The following is a 19,526-nucleotide window of genomic DNA, read 5'->3' as shown; positions in this document are numbered from 1 at the left end:
AACTGATTGTGGGGTGTTAAAAAAGCCACTAATTTAAGGAACAGAACAACGTCTTTTACAAGGACTGGGTAAATATTTCCTTTGGAGTAATCGCAGTAACACAACAGTGGAATTTTCATCCATCATGACTTTTTTGACTTTACCTCCCAACAGATCGTTCCTACAGGTTTACCATTTTCTCTATAAAACTAAACGTTTTTTGAATAAAAGTTTTACCTAAAATGTCAGCAACAAAAGTTTGTTTGAGCTCATCTGATGCTGTTTGACAGCCTGTCTTTTTTTTTTTACGTAGTTTGTGAGTTTGATACCTGTTTATTTTTGGGTTGATCATTTTTTGTTTGTGTGGGGTTAGAAAAAAAAAAAAGTATAAATTTAATATTTTCTTTTCCCTTCATTTTTTTTAACCCTCTTTCTCTTCTTTATTATCTCGTTCACTATGCAACAAGAGTTAAACTACGTGGATATAGATCCGAATTTTGATGTACACGCACCAGCAAAGACTTACTATACTACAGGAAGTAATGCTGCAAACGCCATTCATCGAATGCGAAAACTCTCGGTATGTGGATATGACATGTATAGATGTGTACACATAAATATTAATTTAAAATTAATTTATATAGGGACATCATGAGATAATCAAGACAGCCGATCCATCTAGAAAAAGAAGGGCGTCGCACGGTAATAATTTATATACATATAATATAAAAATCTCTTTCTTTTATATATATATATATATATACTTATCATCTGCAATGATAGATGACAAAAACAAGCCCCGCAAATTCCTTCTTGATGTCAAGGAAACACAAAGAATTTTAGTAGCACAAGAGGATACGGATGGAGATTTTCAAATCACCGTAAATGACTTGGGACCCAAATCACTTTCTGTTGGCAGTGCAGATTCTGGCGGTTATCGCAAAATTGAAATTCGAGGCACATACATGTTGTCAAATCTTTTACAAGAACTTGCTCTCGCTGAGGATTATGGTCGTAAGCATATCGTATTAGATGAAGCACGTCTCTTTGAAAACCCCGTAGACCGATTATCAAGAATGATTCGTCATCAATTTTGGGATGGTTTAACTCGTACTATTGATGCTGATGGTCTCGAGAAGATTTGTACAGACCCTAAAAATAGATTGGCAAACCACTGCCCTCGTATTTATATACCTTACAGTGAGGATGAAGTATTTGACTATTACCAACATGTTGCCAACACAAGACCTCATTTGGCATTGGAAGTCGAAAGACTACCTGAATTTATTACTCCTGAATATGTAGCAAGTATTAACGATAAACCAGGAATTCTCTCTTTGGCCCTTAGAAAAGTCAGAAATATTGATGGTCAGACCACATTCCAAGGTGTCCCTTTTGTTGTACCCGGTGGAAGATTCAATGAAATGTACGGATGGGACTCTTATTTTGAAGCATTAGGCTTACTCATTGATGATCGAGTGGATTTGGCGCAAGGCATGGTTGAAAATTTTGCGTACGAAATTAAGCATTATGGCAAGATCCTGAACGCCAATCGATCTTACTATCTCTCTCGGTCTCAGCCCCCTTTTTTGACCGACATGGCCAAACAAGTATATTTAAAATTAACAGCTACTGAAAAAGAAAACAAGGATTGGCTTCGTACTGTATTACAATCTGCCATGAAGGAATATCACACGGTCTGGATGGCTGAGCCTCGTTTAGATCCCAAGACACAACTGTCAAGATTTAGGCCTGATGGAAAAGGTATTCCACCAGAGACGGAAGCTTCCCATTTTGATCATATCCTCCAACCTTTTGCCTCCCGAGCCGGTTTATCCATTTCAGAACTGATGAAACGTTACAACGACGGAACTCAAATTGAGCCTGAATTGGATGAATACTTTTTGCATGATCGCGCTGTGCGTGAATCAGGACATGATACAACCTATCGTTATGAAGGACGATGTGCTAACCTAGCTACCATTGATTTAAACTCGCTTTTATACAAGTATGAGACGGATATTGCTGACATGATAGAACTTTATTTAGACGGTCATCTTTTGGATGAACGAGGTGTCAAACAAAATCCTGACCAATGGCGTGACCGTGCGCTTGCAAGAAAATCACGTATCGATAAATATTTGTGGAATGATGAGAAAGGCATGTACTTTGATTATGATACAGTCAAAGAAGAACAGATCAGTTATGAAACGGTGACCACATTCTGGGCCATGTGGGCTAATTGCGCTAGCCAGGAACAAGCTGAAAAGATGACACGTCAGTCTCTTTCCAAATTCGAGGTCATGGGTGGTTTAGTGTCCGGAACGGCTGCCTCCAGAGGCATCATTACTTTGGATCGACCAAATCGTCAGTGGGATTTTCCTTTTGGTTGGGCTCCCCATCAAATCCTTTCTTGGCGTGGATTTGAAAACTATGGCATGATTGATGTTCAACAAAGACTTGCCTACCGCTGGTTATATGTGTACAGTACATCAGCATCTACTTTTTACTTTTGCTTGAAACTAACTAATTTATTATCTAGAATAACCAAGTCATTTGTTGATTTTAATGGCGTTGTTCCAGAAAAATATGACGTTGTGGGTTTGACACATAAAGTTCAAGTCGAATATGGTAATGTCGGGGTTGACTTTAAGTACGTGCCTCGTGAGGGTTTTGGTTGGATGAACGCATCTTATCAAATCGGTCTTACTATCTTGTCCAAACAAATGCGTCGTGCTCTAGGTACCTGTACAAGTCCTGATGTATTGTTTGATCGCTTATTACAAATTCAAGTTGCCAAGGCCAAAGAAATTACACTGAACGGAAACTTGGACGCTGCTGTTACGGTTATTGTACCTCCTGAGTCTTCAGTCATAATTGACGGATCTTTTAACAGTATTAATCTGAGTAGACATGATTCATCCTCCACTGAAGAAATTATTGTCACCCCGGAGGATGAACCTATTTCGTTTATCAAATAAAAAGACGTTCATTTCAATTGACTCCTGATGCGTTTTTAGAGGTTTCTTTTTTAAAAAAATACCGTAAAGACAAACGTTTGCGATGTATATTTATTTTTGTAGACAGACACAGGAATCTTAATTTTGCATCATGAAAATAAAATAACAAAAAGTGTTGCGGAGATCCCATGACGATATACCATTGTGTGGGCATCAATCGTCTTTAAAACATACAATGCGGCCTTCTTAAACAGAGTTTTATCGTTATTCCTCCAAAACGATAGTCACAAGCGTTTTCTTAGAGAAACTTTCAACACTATCTACGTTATTATCATTTAAAATGGGCTTCCATTGATATGACATTCACTATGGCGGATTTTTTGTTTAACTTAAATAAATTTGTTCGTAAAACGTACTATAGTTGGTAATTTTGCAACCAAATTTGTCACTGCTAGTGCTCGAACTTTTCGAGCTTGCATCGATCTTGCGCCAGTTCGAACAAAGCTCGAACCGGGTTTTTGTACTCGAGCATGCATCACTTTTTTGGATTCGAGCGAGCTTTGAGCGAGCATCAATCGAAGCTCGCTCGGTTATAAAGTTGATAGTAATCATTTAAATTCAAGGCTGCAAAAAGACGAACAATAACATTTTCTATTAACAATACTCTCAATTTCATTATTCTTATTGCCTTTTAGTTTTTAATTTTAATGGTTTAGACTTACAATTAAATGTAGATTAACAAACGTATCTAAAAAATCCAGTCTTCTCAAATAAATGATACAAAAATTTAAGCTAAACCTGATTAAGCCAAACATTTTCACTGATTGTGCGTGGTAGAAACACTCAATGAGCTTTCTTGGTAATGTAAGAATCTTACTCATTTACGCTGTACTCTATGTATCATAGTGTACGTCGTAGTTTATCATAAACCGTATGCAATGTCTCAATTTTATTCTTATTAACTAATTCGTATTTTACGTTAAATCGTATTTTAATTAATAATATCGTATAATTATAAGTTTCTGTAATTGACAGCACTTTCACGTAATAAAGAACGCGAGCGAGCTCGTTCTTTTGTTTGGGCAAGCGAGCTGAGCTTAAGAGAATACAAGCGAGTTCGATCCTCAAAAAAAGTCATTCGAGCGAGCTTCGACTGGAACACTAGTTTAGGTCCTTGGGATTGTTAATTGGGGTTAGATGCTTTATTATAATTTGATTTTGTGGTACTATTGTTGTTCACACCACTACCAGTTAGGTTATTGTGATTGTTGGATCAAGGTCCATTACATCTCTTGCGGCGTTGTTCAGTTGCATTTTGAGCCGATTGATGAAGCTTGATGTGATCCAGCATTTCTTGAGTACCAATAAGAAATTGATCAGTGGATTGAGTTGAGGGTTATATAGTACTAGGAGGTTTATGAAACATATTTTCGGTGCGTAAAGTGGTGTAAGCAACGCCAGCTCAGCAAGGAGTTCGTGTACTGCGTGCTTGAGGCCCAAAGGCTTGCTCTTTAAGTTGCTCTGGTGTTCATTGCCCATGGTGAAGTTGATACGAAAAACCAGTCCAAAGGACGGGTAATACCTGATAAGCGGTACTGAATATTTGAAAGCTGTGAATCCGTATGCTTATTGTTTGCGATGACTTGAACTTTGTTGAGCTTGGAAGGATCGTAGTTTGGTAAAGTATTTTTAGAACAAGCATATAAAAAGCGTCTACGATCGTTTTCCTCCAAAGGTCGTCGAAAGAAATCCTGCTGCAAAAATGGATGGCGTGTAAGCATGACTTTAGTAGAAGTGAAATTTGAACCAGGTTCTCTAATAACCACATTTGGGCCGTTGTTGCCAAGTGGGGAAGCCCAGATCGGGAGTTGTTGCTCCATATTTATAATGATGCGTTGAAGAAGCGCATTTGCCCAAGCTAGGGGTTGTCCGTCCTCATCCATGTAAATAAGTATGCTATAGCGGTGTAAATCTTAAGAATGTAGTATAAGAATCGAGCAAAAAGAAGGTAAAGATGAAAAAAAATAGTTATTTATTTATTGTTGTCTTGATATCCAAAAGATGGGTATTCCATCTCGTAGTCAGGGAGCCTGAAATTATATCATATCCCGTCAACCGATTAAAATCCCGCCACTTTCATCAAGATAACAGAAAAGCTCACAAATGCATTTCTGTATAGTTGTACTCATATTTTAATTCAATATACTTCAAGTAGAATCTTGGCTAAAGAAGAGAGAAAAAAAACAAAAAAAAAAGCTGGATAATTCTTAATTTGGAAATTATTTTTTTTAAAAAGAAAATGATTGACTTTACTCTTTGTTCTTTCTTCTTCTTTCAGCTTAAGAAAAAAAAAAGATTTTCAGATCAATGTCCAACAAACGTAGCCGAAACTCTTCCCCAGAACCCACCGAGTCAGCACAAAAGCGTGTGTGCGATCAAAGCAATAGCACTGGGTTATTGTCTGAATTATCTCAAGTACTTAACACAATCAAATCAACACCTTCTTCAGGTGAAATCTCTGCTGAGGTAATGGAGACATTTAAGATTCTTTTACTGGAGATCGATCACTTGTCAGCTGATGAATCTAACGTGGAAGCAAAACAAATGAAGCAAGAGAGTGAGGCTTGCTTAGAAAACTGGTTCGATGATTTGCTTGCTCGATGTGAGGCTGACGGTGAATTAAACTTGCAAGATCTGGAAAGTCTATGCGATAGTGAAGACGACGATGGTGATTCTATTGCCTATGCAATGGCGCAAGAAGATGAAGACGATGAAGAAATTATCATTGTCGATGACGAAGGCTCTGAAGTCGGCACTTCTCAAGCCCTTGCCGTTTTATAGTAAGTCAATGATATTGTATGGTATTTTAGCCTTTTTTTTTTAACATCCATTGTTAGATGCTTCGCTATCTGTATTATTATTTTATTATTGTTCATCTTCCTTTTTATATTTCTCTCAATTTCTTTTTTTTCCTTTTTGCAGTAATACCATTCGCGTATTGTTAGGCACCCCAACAATAAACGGAATACGCAGAAAGCACACAATTCTATTATAAATTACTTGCATGTCTCAGCGTTTCTTTCGGATCGGAATTTAGTTGCGTCTCAGGTCTCAGGTCCCGAAAAACCAGAAAAGCATCTATCGTCTTCTAAAGTAGTCGTCGTACAAAGAAAAAAAAAAAAGAAAAAAAAAACGAAGGGGGGTTAGTCAGTTTAAATACGCTAAAGGACAAACGGAGCATTGGATTGTACGTGGCTGTATAAGAGGGGGACAAAGTACCTCAAAGATCTTACGCGGCATTGCCACTTTACAATCACGGATCTTGGAAAAAAAAAACTTGCTAAATTTAGGATCACAATAAAAAAGTTGAAAAAAACCCGGAAATAGAAGCATGATCTGCAGGATCAAAAGTGTTATTGAATTGAATGGGAAATTTTGGCTTTAATTCATGTTGGGTAAAATGCAGGTTTTTTTTTATTATGTGCTTTTAGGTTCAAGATGGCCGACTTTAAATTTATCAAGATAAACTTGGGACAAAACCAAAAGGAGTTTAATTATTTGTCATGAACGACCTGCTTAAATGTTTCATGCTCTAGTGTGTTTAATTTAGCTATAAACACATCTATCATCAAATGAGATTGTTACATCCTTTAATTTAAATAGAATAAGAGTAAAATTTAGCTACCACGTATCCTCTTTTATGCAAGTAGAATGAGCACATTTAATTGTGTTTAATGTTGCACAAGCTATTTGTATTGCCGTCTGAACTCATCACTGGTTTCACATGTATTTCAATCATTTTTCAATGATCTAATAGCAACACAAGACACGTTCAAGATAAATGCGGTCTCCCCACATTATACTTTAATGAGATGAAGAAAAATTATCCTCTTAGCTACGCAACAAATGTAGATGCTAAGATTACTTTCAATCTTGGGCTGTCCTTGAATGGGTTTCGTATCAGGCATTTGCTGTAAGTCTAACCTTGTCGTACATCTTAAACGCAGTTTGTATGGGTTTGACATCTATTATACCCTTGGTACTCCAGAGGATCAAATTTACAAAAAGGTAGTATACACTAATCATTGGAACCGAGATTAAATACCTTAGATTACGATCAGGATTCTATAGCGTCCTATTCATTAATATCATTAACAATTCCAAAAATTTTAATTACGAGACTTCACAAGACACAAAACGCCATTGTATCTTTCTAAAATAGTAAAAAAATCTAGCCTCTTTTGTTAGAGTTTCCCCGGACTCAAATTCACGGTATCTCTTATAGGTATTGTTGATAAATCTGGATCAGAAACACAGTTCTGTGCAATTATTTTAAGTAAACTCATCTATATCGACCATGAATTTAGTAGCATAAATAAATCAGCTCGCAGGAAAACTTTTCCTGGAGTAAATCTTAAGCTGCAATGGCGTAATGCTCATAAATTTAGCACATACAATATCAATCATTTTTCAAATGTTCCAAGAATAAATTACTCTCTAATCGACGGTTGTATTGGTATAACTATGCGGACCAAACGTTTAGCAGTGAATTGAGCAGTTCAGTGTTAACAACCCATAATTACGTAAGTCTACAAATGACAAATTAATTCCGCGTGACTATTAAATCCGTGCCACAGGTATAGAAAAATAATACAATGAGGACTTTAACCTTTATAATTTAGAAAAGACTAATGGTAGGCTACAAAGTTTTTTCTTTCGGCACTAAACGATCTGACTATTTCTTTGCTCTCCCATGTAGTCAGTTTTAATCGAGACATCACTAGGTGATCTTGTCATAGATCTGTATACAGATGAGTGTCCCAGAACGACACTTAATTTTTTAAAGCTTTGCAAAATTAAATACTACAACTTTGCTCCATTCTTTAATGTTCAAAAAGATTTCATGGCTCAAACCGGTGATCCTACTGGTAAGGGAGACCAAGGGGAATCCATATATGGTATTTTGAATGGCCCTTCTAGACGTTATTTCCCTGCTGAAATCAATCCTAAATTAAAACATAAAAGAAAGGGCATGGTCTCCATGGCCGTTGCAGCCGACGCGTCAATAGAAAGTGGAGGTGTTAGTGGAAGTCAATTCTTCATTACTTTAGCTGACGATTTGGATTATTTGGATGGTAAATATACCTTGTTTGGCGAAGTTGCAGAAGGGCTCGAAGTACTGGATAAGATGAACGAAGCTTATTGTGATGATAAAGGCAGACCCTTTCGTGATATTCGTATAAAACATACAGTTGTTTTAGATGATCCATTCCCTGATCCTGAGGGCCTTCAAGTACCTGACGAATCACCTTTGCCTACAAAAGAACAAATGGAGTCGATGCGTATTGCAGACGACGAGGATATTGAAGAAATAGGCGATCCGGAGGAAATAGAAAAGAGAGCAAGAGAAAGAGAAGCAAAGGCACATGCTCTTACTTTAGAAATGATTGGTGATCTACCTTTTGCCGAAGTAAAACCACCAGAGAACGTATTGTTCGTATGTAAATTAAATCCAGTAACAAGAGATGAGGATTTGGAAATGATATTTTCCAGATTCGGTGCTATTCATAGCTGTGAAATCATTCGTGATAGACAAACTGGTGAATCACTAAGCTACGCTTTTGTTGAATTTGAGAATAAAGAGGATGCTGAAGAGGTAAATTTGTGTAACTTTGTTAAAGGGAGGAATTTTTAATTGTTGTTATTCTATTTAAAGGCCTACTTCAAAATGCAATCTGTTTTGATTGATGATCGCCGTATCCATGTCGATTTCTCTCAATCCGTATCGAAACTTCACAAGGATTGGATCTCAAAGCGTACTGGAAGTAAGGAATCCATGGGTGGATTTGATAACCTCCAAAAAAGAACAAGATATAGGGATGGTGAAGGCCGAAGCAAAAGAGATGAGGGTTACGATTTGGTATTCGATACAAACAAAAAAGATCACAAAAAATTAAAAACAGATGAAGATCAATCCCGTCGCGGCGACTCTAGGAAGGACGACGATCGTAGCAGCACCAAAAGAGGCAGTGATCGAAATAGCAGTAGAAGAGATGATAGAAGAGATAATAGAAGAGATGATAGAAGAGATGATAGAAGAGACAGCAAACGAGATTATGAGAGTAACAGAGACGATAGACGGAGAGGTCATAGAGATAATGACAGAAGAGAGGATCGTGACCGGAGGAGAGAGGATGATAGGGGAAGAAGATAAATGGCTGTTTCTTTTCAAGTCGAAATAATAAAGCTCGTGTATGTATGTAAATGCGTTTTATTTATTGTGTAATAGGGTAGTGATAGCTATTTGCCATAACGTGCATTGCAGTATCCGAAGAGGCTCTTCTTTTAAGAGTTTCTACTAAACGTAAAACATAAACGTAGCTAACAGCGACATAAACTCCCTAATTATCAAATGGGTTAGCATCATAACTTTGGATCGAAATACATTTCTTACGCATATGAGAATATCTCGGAATATTACACTTAAAGTAACAATATGATTTAAGCGGCTTTGCATAAGGCAAACCTCAGAAATCAGAACCAAGGAAGTATGTGTACCCGTCAGCTTTTGCTGACAATTTTGAAAAAATGTTTCATTGCTGAACAATAAATCTACAATGAGGATAATTTCATTTCCGCAAGTAAAAGTAAAAAAGAATACCCCTGGGCGCCAATACCAATCTGCTACTGTTATTTTCGACTGCAAAAAAAGAGACATGAGTACTTTCACAAATTTTATGTATTCTGTACCTACAGTTGTTAGTATTATAAGATCCACTATTAAACAAAACATCATCAGACAGCCGATCAATATTTGGAACCCATATTGTAATGGCACGGTTGTTTGTTCGCCTGCTTGCTGATTCGATGCTAAAAATAAAAATCAATCGCTGCTGTCGTCAACCAAAGATGATTCTGATTTATCCCCAAACTACTTTACCAATGTTAGCTCCCGCTTCATACATATCGTCAAACGTTTGTATCTAATGCAGAAAGCGCAATGAGTAACAGGTACATAATTTTATAGCAGTCATGGAGAGATAGTTACCATGTACATCATATTAAGGGTTATTGATAAAACCTTAGACCATATGTAAAAATCAAGAAATTTGTTTTTCCAAGTTTGTGGTGAGTTTGTAGGTTCGCTCGTTAAGGGCATATTGTTTATAGGAAAAGATGCAAAATATATGGATAAAGCAAAATCAAAATCACAAAATTTAATAAACAACAATAATTCCCATTCTGTCTAGGAAAATGATCGAAAGGAATTTGCAATGATAAATTTCCATCAATAGAAAATAAAATTATTATTTTAGCTGACTGCCTAAACTTTTCCTGGTTGAATTCAACAGTGAATATGCTATCAGTAAAACCCGCTACAAAGAAAAAAAAAAAACTACAAAATTGGTTGCGATTTTAGAGTCGTATATGAAACGAGGGGTTGGGATGAAGAGAGCTTAATGCCACGTTGTCAACTCATTCCAGCTTATTGAAAATAAGACGACTTTTATACTCAATAATAAGATATTGTTCTTATAGCGACAATTTCTTATAAACTATCTGTAATAATTTTTATAACGAAATATTAAGAATATGTAAGCAAAGCAAATTTATTATGTGAATTAAGTATGATATGTTATATGATTGAATAGTGTTACAAATGTGAAATTACTGTTTGTAGATAAGAAAGTACAGTATTGAATATCAGATGACGGATTATCTTTTTTGTTTTCTGAAAGTGTATGTTAACAGAACAAAGGCTACAACATTGAACATGGTGAAAATCCAGAGAATTCCAAAGTTTCGCCATCTGTTTGAGAAGGACCAACCAATTCTTGACTCGAAGTAATCATTACCAGTACTATATTGACAATAATCACAATAGTCTGTACTATTAGGGTTTCCAATATAACCAAGACCACCGTCAGAAAAGAACTCGGACATATAATCACCACAGTTTTGACCTGGAGGCGCCTTAATCTTGATAAAATCATCGGCACCACATACTACCGCAACACCGTTTAAAGCATTTGTAATCAGACCTTCTGTAAGATAATGATACGGGTCCAAATAATACATCCAAGAACTCCAGAATTTGGGCATTGAATTAGGAGGCTGGAAGATACCGTTGAACAAAATTAGAATTGTTATGAAGAATGGGTTGAGAACACCAGCCATGGTGGCAGAATCACAAACAGATGCAATAGCAAGACCAAGACTGATGGAATGGAACAAGTAAACCACGAAAAGAATGAAAAAGTAACCGATGCGATCGGACTCATTCTGTAAACCAGTTGTCCAGTAGTAAAAGAACATAAAGACTGCAGAAAGCCCTACAAGGTAAGGGATTTCAACCAGTAGACAGGATATAGCAAAAGGCGACCAACCATAATATTTACTAGCATGCTCACGACGGAACCATAATCGTTCTTGTAGATAGCGCGGCTGGATCAAGATAATCATTGTATTACCCATAAACAATGCTGTTAAAAGACCAAACATACGATTTTGCATATCAGTTGGAGTGCCTCCAACTTTCCAAAAGGTAAAACCAGTAATCAAACCAATAAAGCAAACATTGAAAAATCGGCCCATATTGTAAGAAGGAGAACGCCACCAAGACATATTCATACGCTTATAAACAAGAGCTAATTGTTTCGAGAAAGGCTGAGCGTACATATTTACTTTACGAGTTACGTTGTGATCTATAGACACATGGATGTGTTCAAGCTCTTGTTCCAGAGCAGCAGCTTCGGGTGAATTTGACCAGACCTCAGACCAATCTTGCTTCGATTTTCCAGCAGTACCAGCTCCAACACATTCCAAAATATATTCAGCAGGATTTGCGTCAGGAGAACATGCAGGACCGCCGTTGGATTCAAAGTAATCAATCATTGTGCGGGAGTCTTTACCAATTTCGCCAAAATAAGCAGTTGTGCCACCACGCATAAGCAAAAGGAGATGATCAAAATGTTCAAAAAGAGTTGAAGAAGGTTGGTGAATGGTACATAAAACGGGCCAGCCAGCATCAGCAAGCTTACGGATGAAACGAATGATGTTAAAGGAACTTTGGGCATCAAGACCGGAGGTAGGTTCATCCAAGAAAAGTAATTTGGGCTTGCCAACAAGTTCAATAGCAATAGTAAGACGTTTGCGTTCTTCTACGGAGATTCCAGAACCTTCTTCAAGATCACCAATAAGAGCTTCGGCTATTTTATCCATTTCCATGAGTTCAAGAATGTGCTCAACATAAGAATCCTTCTCCGCCTTGGGAACATCAGCAGGTTGACGAAGATAAGCTGAGAATTGAAGAGCTTCACGGACGGTAGCATTGGGATTATGTACATCCATCTGTTCACAATAACCAGTAAGACGCTCAAAGTCTTCATCCAAGTCTTCACCATTCATGTAGATATGACCATCAATGGTACCAATTGTCTTTCTTCTGGCCAAGACGTCAAGAAGCGTAGTTTTGCCAGCACCAGAAGAACCCATTAAAGCAGTAAGATGACCAGGTTTGACAATACCAGCAACATTATTCAAAAGCTGACGAGTTCCACCTTTAACAGGTACAGTGTAATCAATGTGATGCCATGAGAACGTCGTACCATCAGTTACTGCCTCCATTTCATGATCTTCAACGATATTTGTTTGTTGCAATTTCTTTTCATCGGAAACGATATCAGGAGAGAATCCCTTCTTGTAAACCTTGGTAATGGTTCCTTCTTTCTTGAGAGATGCATATTCCATAGCAAGAGCAGTGAGGCCACTAAAGAATACAAACAAAAGAGAGACAGCCATAAAATTAATCCAGCGCTGTGATGTCTGGTATGAATAATAAGAGCTCAAATAATCGTCTCCAAGAACGTAACTAGCGCCAGGGGCAGCACCGGGAAGAATACATGAACGGTAGTCTTGGTTGGTATAACTTTCACCATAGGGAACACCATTGAGTCCTTCACAACTAAATTTCAATCCCATCATCTCAGAAGACATGACTGCGTTGTAACTGTAGGCCAGTGGGTTGATCCAATAGATCCAGACGAACCAGGGATGCATTTGAGGATGAGGAATTTGATAACCAATGTAGATCAAGAATGCGATAAAGAAGATACTAGAGATCTGTGAAGCAGTGTAAAAATTAGGACTGATGGAACCCCAGAAACGGAAGAAACTATTCATACACATGATGGTCATGACAAATGTAATAAAGAAGAAGAAAAACTAGAAGTTATGTCTTAGTAAAAGAAGAAATTAAAAGTATAAAATAATCATTGTACTTACTTTTCCAGCATCGAGATCGAGGCCAACCATAAAATAAACAGAGATCTCAAAAAGAATAGTTTGAATAATAGCCAAAGGGAAATCAAGAATGACCTGAGCAAAATAGAAAGCAGAAGGACGATACAATGCAAAATGCTTGTGTTTCTCAAGTACGCGACGACCCTCCATAAAACTGGGTAACTCGGATTGTGCAACAAAAGAATTGAAGAATAGAAACAGGATATACGCACCTGCACGAGAGAAAGCACCATTGCCATCAACAGGCATCATATAGTATACAGAAGCAGTAATTAAACCCTTGACAATAACATCACCAAAACGAATAGCAAGAGATGTTTTGTCACCCCAAACAAGCTGGAATTGTCGAATAGTAAGAGCTTTAACTTGTTCGTAATAGCTAACAACAGCAGGAGTATCATGTTCTTGAATAAACGCCTCCTTGAAAGTTAAGCATGGCTGGTCGACATTAATTTGTTTTTCATAAGCTTTGCGTTCATCCATCATTTGAGAATACATAGGAGATTCCTTGTAAAGCTTTTCGAATTGAACAGAATTAACAGGAACTTGACCATTAAAATCAGAACGAATTTCTCGTTCATTTAAATTACAAAGACCGGTAAGGAAATCAGGTGTAGATTTACGAGCAGAACAATGGAACCCCATTTCCGAAAAATATTCTTTGGCACCAGAAGTAGGACCAAAATAAATGCAGCGACCTTCATCTAAAACCATAACCTTATCAAACAAGTCAAAAATACTATCAGATGCTTGATATAATGTTGCGATAGTAGTTTTTTTTGTAATATCAGTCATAATACGAAGAGAGCGAACATAATCAAGAGCAGAAGAAGAATCAAGACCACGAGTAGAGCAATCCCAACAATTAATGGAACTGTGTGTAGTCATTTGTTCAGCAATTGAGAGACGCTTGCGCTCACCACCAGAAAGACCACGAACAAAAGCATTTCCAACCATAGTATTCATTTGTTTTGTCAAACCCAGCATATTTCCAAGCATATAGAGAAGCTTATCAGTAAACTCAGCCTTAGATTCACCGGGAATACGTGTTGAAGGAGTTTTGTTCTTGAGCGCAAATTTTAGAGTCTGTTGTGTAGTCAAAGTGGGATAATGAAGATCTTCTTCTTCGTTATAACAAACTTCACCTTTAAAATGCTTGCCAAATTCTTTAGCGTCGATTCCTCCATAAGTTACATCACCATCAATTTGTGTATATGAAGCACGCATATTAGAAAGAACACGGAGCAAAGTAGAGCAACCAGCACCAGGTCGACCAAGAACTAGCAGCATTTCACCAGATTTGCAGAAACCATCATTCTGATTTAAAATCGTAAAATCTGTACCCTTGTGTTTTCCCCATTTCCAGAATTGGAAGAAAGAAGAGACGACAGACCAGTTTGTTACAATCGATCTTGCATCAGCACCTAAACCTTGCACCTTCAAATCTTTCCAGATCACACCCATATTTTTAGTCTTCAACCCAGCAGCAGTCAATTGGGAATGTTGCTCAGAAAGATATTCTGTCAGATCAAAATCTTGAGTGTTACCACCTTTTTCAAGGTCAGCACCAGGAGAAATGGAGGACATTTTGTACGATTGTCGTGAGAGCTCTCGTCGAACAGATTCATATTCTTCGTGTGCATTGTTGATATCAACAGCATTACCGTCAGCCTCGCCAAATGCACCAACCGTATGTCTCGAATGATGAGTGTTATCTACACCGATCACAGTTTCCGTTTCATCAACACTATAATGATCGCCACCAGTATTGATTTTGTTCGGATAGTTTACTGAAGTGCAGTAAGAATCCATTGAAAATATTTTTTATCGTTCAAATAAGAAAATGTGTTATTCGAGAAAAAAAAAATGAATAAAATCGGACTTTACAAATGATGAATTAGATTGTTATTTATTTTTAATAAAGAAATGAAGAAAGCGAGAAAATAAGAAGTAAAACGGCAACTTATCCGAATACTATTTATACTTTTTTCTGTATTCAAGAAACGTAAACGAAAGTGACAGTTATTTCTTGATCCATTAATAATTAACGGGTGCGTTAATGCGCTCTTCGAAACTTTATTTTCATATTCGGCTGAAATTAGCCCGGTAGTGTTCCTAAACGCATTTTAACTAAACTTCCTTATATGATCGACACCTATGGTTTCCAAGTTTGATCCAGGAGCGCAATACCATAAATGCGCAGGTGCATCTCCAAACGACTTGAAACGTATATGTACGATAATTCTATAAAGCAGAAAATTGTATATGTGACGTTGTTTTATTACTAATACATCATGAAAAGACATCCCTTTATTTACATCTTTGATCCTTATCTTATGTGACTTTTGTATTAGTAATAGTGGCTTGCCAATACAGTGTGATTATCGCAAGCAAAATACATTAATCTCCCAGAAACCGTTTCCTTATTTAGGTAAATATTCACTATTATTATCTTCCCGTCTTTAGAAATAACAGATTTTCGGGTATACCAGGTATACCAAGCAAATCAGAAAATTAACCTTTTGGCGTTGGTACGGAGTTTAAAACCGCTACCGAAGCTGTAGCTCTTAGGTAACTAAAGACAGCTTCAGATACCATGGCGTATTCGCAAACCTATTTTCTAATTTAACAGTAGTATTGCAATTGAAAATTTGAATCTTAAAAAAAAACGTTTGTCACTTTCGAAAAATAACGGTTAAAATAAAAGACCTGATTAGGTCTCAGATCAATTGATCATATTTGGAGCTGTAATACGTAATTAATGGTATGTTTTGGTAATAGGACACTTTTGTTTGGGTTCAACTTGATCGAAACCAAATAAATACAAGCGCATTGTTTACAGGCTTCAAATCTCGCTCCATTTATTATCAAGTTGACATACAACATAATCATATCACGTTGTATTAGTCATCCTCCGAAATAATGGGGTCAGTTACAATTGCTTTAGGGTCAGTCAGTAAAAAACAGTGATAGACTTTGACTATAATACAGCCAATTTTTCTAAAGCTAATTTATTGTGTTCCCCTGTCATGTAACACCATTTTGCAATGGTGCAATTCCTCTTTTTTTCCTTTCCCTTTTTCGAGCAAGTCAAGAAACTTTTGATCCCACTTAACCATCTTTATCACCCGTTTTATGGTATAATGGCTCGATCTATAAACAAATGTAACCCTTTTCAGTTTTTCCGGTTATACAAAACTAGTACGTGTGGGGAGCCCGGTCAGGACTGTTACATTTGAGTTTACAAAAAAAAAAACGTTCCAAATAAACAACATGTTGTACAAAACGGTAAGGACTAACAACCTATTCATATCACCCGACAGATGGCAGCTTTAATTTGTCAGCCATGTGGTACTGCCAATATTTTTCTCTTACAAATCATTCTATCACTTTTTAGAAAACTATGGAATACTATCTTTGGCTCAAAAAACTTTCGAGAAAAATAATTTACCTTGCCCAAGCGCGCATTGCAAAAAAAAAAAAAAAAAAAAAAATTGGGGCTTCCAAAAAGAATCTATTAGTAATCCAAATAAAATATGGAACTGATCTACATAAAACAGAATATTGAAGCGGGGAGCTCGGCGTTAAAATAGACTGACGCATGACTTGTCTCAATATTTGGTTGTAGACAGTATTCGTCTATTCATAAAATCATAAACACGATTTATTTATTTTTCTAGCTATAGAATAAGCATAGCAGTTTTTTGGATCAACTTTCGCGCTACTATGTGCTCAGATTCTCAAAAAGATATGATATAATCTACCCCCAAATATTTATACTTTACATGTGCATATGCATTATAAGGTTTACGTGTTTGTTCGGATCATCTTTTTAATTGCGTTTGGGACAAGCTAAGCTATTCTTTAATTTTATGCCAATACAGCAGCTTGATAAAGACAGGTATACTTTTGACAAGCCAGCTGATCAATAAAGATGGTATCAATAAGTATTGGATTTGTAATCAAATTAACTGTTTGGATAAAAATTGGATTAAAAAAGGATACTTATATGTGCCCAAGCGCATCATTTTAAAAAAATAGGTTTAAAGAGTTGTAACGAAAGATGAATTGTAAATATGTTTTTTTTCCAAAACTCATTAACTGTGCAAATAATATTCATAAATAAGAAAATTTGATCAATTTTTAGGAAATAAAGATCTTGTGAATTCGGAAATGTAAATCATATCTAAGTTTATAAAGTAAAAACTGGGCGGTCTAAAACTCTCTCTCGGATACTAAATACTACCAATTACAACTATGATGTACTGGTTAATATTTTGTAATATTTATAGAGATAATGATAAGCAAAAAAGCGTATGATGACAAAAAGGTGGCCATTAGTGCAATTTTTTGTTACTGCAAAAATAGAACAATAATAACGAGAGTTGATATGGAATGCGCTTAAATGGTCCCGGGTTATGCATATGATGCGCAGCCGAGATAACATAAGCAAACGTGAACCTTATCCCTAAAAAGGCCTCTGTCGGATAACAGCCCCCCGCCACCCTCGCCACATCACATGTAATTTTATTGCAGGACCATAACTTCCGCAAGTTTTAGCATTGTATTTAGTGATATAATTATTGTCATGTTTACTATTCTAACCGCAAATATCAATAAGCTGTTTTGCAGTTTAATAAAATTGAGCCCAGTAGCTCTCATTGATCCCTTGACATCATATTTGCTAATTCAATTAAATAAGTCTGTATACAATAATATATAGCACTATAACCATTGACTATCAAATATTTTTCGATTATACGATATAAAAAACTAGTTACCTAAAAAAAAACGCTGTGTATTAAAAAACCTTGCAGTCGCTTAAAATTTCAGGTTTGATTTCACCCTAAATACCAGAAATTTGACTTTCATTAGTTAGAGTATAAGAGTATGTATGGCAACCAATCTTTTTTAGCTAATAAGTAAGCGAATAAAATGTCATAATCTCTGATGACATACTATATAATACATTAATAGAATAGCTTTGCCTTCTAAAAGATGGATTTCAGGTTCATATTTTCAGGAAAACAATTGTTGATCCCCAATAGTAAGTGATGGATCTATTTTATAAAGTTTTTAACACTTGCATAATTACAACCAAGAAATTTAGCTACAGCATTTTTTATACTACAACTTCCAAGCAGAAAAAAAAGTCTTTATCAATAACGTCTACTTTACACCGTTATTCCTGAGATCACGCAAACTAGGAATAGATACATAGAAGTTCTGAATAGCCTATTCTACAGGTCTCATGTATCTAAACGTATTAGTAAGTATTAACAAAGAACTCCTTTCTCTAATTATTTTTATAAGCCTAGCCGTGGTTATTCAAACGGGATTTACAAATCATGATAGCACTTCAGCGGCCATTCACTAAAGAATTGTAAATTATTCAAGTCACTCGTCTCTTCATTTTGTCTTCTTTCATAAGCGTTTGAAACATAATTTACTTTTATTTTTACTTTATGTAACCAAGAAGTGGATATAAAAAAAAATAACGGTTTTTAGATGCTTGTAAGTGATTAATGCCTGGCAAGGTCACTCAAACGATAATCTTATATCCAATCATATTACGTCCCCGTGATATTCACGTGATTTGGTGACTGCTTAAATATTTTAAAATTGCGGACTATATTAATTTATTTTTTAAAATTGACTGATGCGTGCGCAGTTTGGTAATGATATCGCTTTCGTTCACTTTAAAAGTGGCTTGGTAATATTATTTTGGTTATTCTTCTTTGTTCCTTGGTTCTGGTTCCCTCATTTGTGGAATGGCGCGTTAATCTTGTCTGAGAAATGGAGATCTAGTTGGTACTGAGTTTGGCGGTGAGAAAAGAGTTTCTAAAAATACGTGATAAAGACCCGACAAATAATATTGCGGTGAAACTATTTTTGGTGTTCTAGAAGTTTTTCTGGTATTCTTTCTCCGAAGGTTCAGTTCGCGTCTTTTTGCTGCTTTTCTAAAATTGGCAGGTTGTTAATTATCTTAGTCGGTTACTCGTGAAATTCTCTTCTTTCTCAGTTACAATTATTTTTATTGTTATTTCGTCGCTCTCTCTCGTATCTCACTTATTTTATTATTACCTTCCTGTTTTGTTTAGTTCTTTATTTTTCTTATTATTCATATTATTTCCATCATAGTTTTCCCGTACCCTTATTTGATTTACTCTATTTTTGTATTGTTCTCATCATAGTTTTTCCGTACCCTGTTATTATTTTATTCCATTTTCGTATTAGTTATTTTTGTACCATAGTTGACAGCTGTCAAAACGTCTATATAAGATT

General features: G+C 36.2%; 6 protein-coding genes across 6 annotated transcripts; 3 read left to right on the top strand and 3 right to left on the bottom strand.

Moving 5' to 3' along the window:
- Positions 1–414: 414 nt before the first annotated feature.
- EV154DRAFT_439640 (trehalase-domain-containing protein) lies at positions 415–2,964 on the top strand. Its single transcript, XM_051596904.1, has 4 exons — positions 415–559; positions 624–681; positions 763–2,461; positions 2,522–2,964. The coding sequence occupies exons 1-4, from the start codon at positions 437–439 to the stop codon at positions 2,958–2,960; spliced, it is 2,319 nt and encodes a 772-aa protein (XP_051459878.1). The 5' UTR covers positions 415–436; the 3' UTR covers positions 2,961–2,964.
- A 1,582-nt stretch (positions 2,965–4,546) lies between these two features.
- Positions 4,547–4,720, bottom strand: EV154DRAFT_386665 (uncharacterized protein; the record flags this gene model as incomplete). Its single annotated transcript, XM_051595050.1, has 1 exon — positions 4,547–4,720. A coding segment is annotated over one exon (174 nt), but the record flags the coding sequence as incomplete, so codon positions are not given.
- A 404-nt stretch (positions 4,721–5,124) lies between these two features.
- EV154DRAFT_143225 (uncharacterized protein) lies at positions 5,125–5,992 on the top strand. The gene is made up of 2 exons (XM_051594072.1): positions 5,125–5,779; positions 5,837–5,992. Coding segments are annotated over exons 1-2 (474 nt in total). The 5' UTR covers positions 5,125–5,306; the 3' UTR covers positions 5,838–5,992.
- A 1,615-nt stretch (positions 5,993–7,607) lies between these two features.
- On the top strand, positions 7,608–9,264 carry EV154DRAFT_460788 (peptidyl-prolyl cis-trans isomerase-like 4). Its single transcript, XM_051597528.1, has 3 exons — positions 7,608–7,633; positions 7,699–8,595; positions 8,656–9,264. The coding sequence occupies exons 1-3, from the start codon at positions 7,631–7,633 to the stop codon at positions 9,151–9,153; spliced, it is 1,398 nt and encodes a 465-aa protein (XP_051459875.1). The 5' UTR covers positions 7,608–7,630; the 3' UTR covers positions 9,154–9,264.
- A 33-nt stretch (positions 9,265–9,297) lies between these two features.
- On the bottom strand, positions 9,298–10,098 carry EV154DRAFT_479210 (uncharacterized protein; the record flags this gene model as incomplete). The annotated part of the gene is made up of 3 exons (XM_051598240.1): positions 9,298–9,689; positions 9,880–9,922; positions 9,988–10,098. The coding sequence occupies 3 exons, from the start codon at positions 10,096–10,098 to the stop codon at positions 9,298–9,300; spliced, it is 546 nt and encodes a 181-aa protein (XP_051459874.1).
- A 438-nt stretch (positions 10,099–10,536) lies between these two features.
- Positions 10,537–15,165, bottom strand: EV154DRAFT_460785 (ABC-2 type transporter-domain-containing protein). The gene is made up of 2 exons (XM_051597527.1): positions 13,224–15,165; positions 10,537–13,163 (listed from the first exon to the last, which is right to left on the bottom strand). Exons 1-2 carry the CDS (start codon positions 15,051–15,053, stop codon positions 10,656–10,658), a joined length of 4,338 nt encoding a protein of 1,445 aa, XP_051459873.1. The 5' UTR covers positions 15,054–15,165; the 3' UTR covers positions 10,537–10,655.
- Between the last annotated feature and the right edge of the window lie 4,361 nt (positions 15,166–19,526).

The sequence above is a fragment of the Mucor mucedo genome (genome assembly GCF_025094135.1).
Source record: "Mucor mucedo strain NRRL 3635 chromosome Unknown EV154scaffold_24, whole genome shotgun sequence".
Lineage (NCBI taxonomy): Eukaryota > Fungi > Mucoromycota > Mucoromycetes > Mucorales > Mucoraceae > Mucor > Mucor mucedo.
Note: the sequence above shows the minus strand (reverse complement) of the source record. Positions and strands in the feature narration are given on the sequence as shown.

Coding starts and splice junctions, on each gene's coding strand:
- EV154DRAFT_439640 (XM_051596904.1), top strand. CDS start 437: ATGCAACAAGAGTTAAACTACGTGGATATAGATCCGAATTTTGATGTA. Junction 560..623: donor ATCGAATGCGAAAACTCTCG/GTATGTGGATAT, acceptor TAATTTATATAG/GGACATCATGAGATAATCAA. Junction 2,462..2,521: donor GCCTACCGCTGGTTATATGT/GTACAGTACATC, acceptor TTTATTATCTAG/AATAACCAAGTCATTTGTTG.
- EV154DRAFT_143225 (XM_051594072.1), top strand. CDS start 5,307: ATGTCCAACAAACGTAGCCGAAACTCTTCCCCAGAACCCACCGAGTCA.
- EV154DRAFT_460788 (XM_051597528.1), top strand. Junction 8,596..8,655: donor ATAAAGAGGATGCTGAAGAG/GTAAATTTGTGT, acceptor TTCTATTTAAAG/GCCTACTTCAAAATGCAATC.
- EV154DRAFT_460785 (XM_051597527.1), bottom strand. CDS start 15,053: ATGGATTCTTACTGCACTTCAGTAAACTATCCGAACAAAATCAATACT. Junction 13,164..13,223: donor TCGATCTCGATGCTGGAAAA/GTAAGTACAATG, acceptor CATAACTTCTAG/TTTTTCTTCTTCTTTATTAC.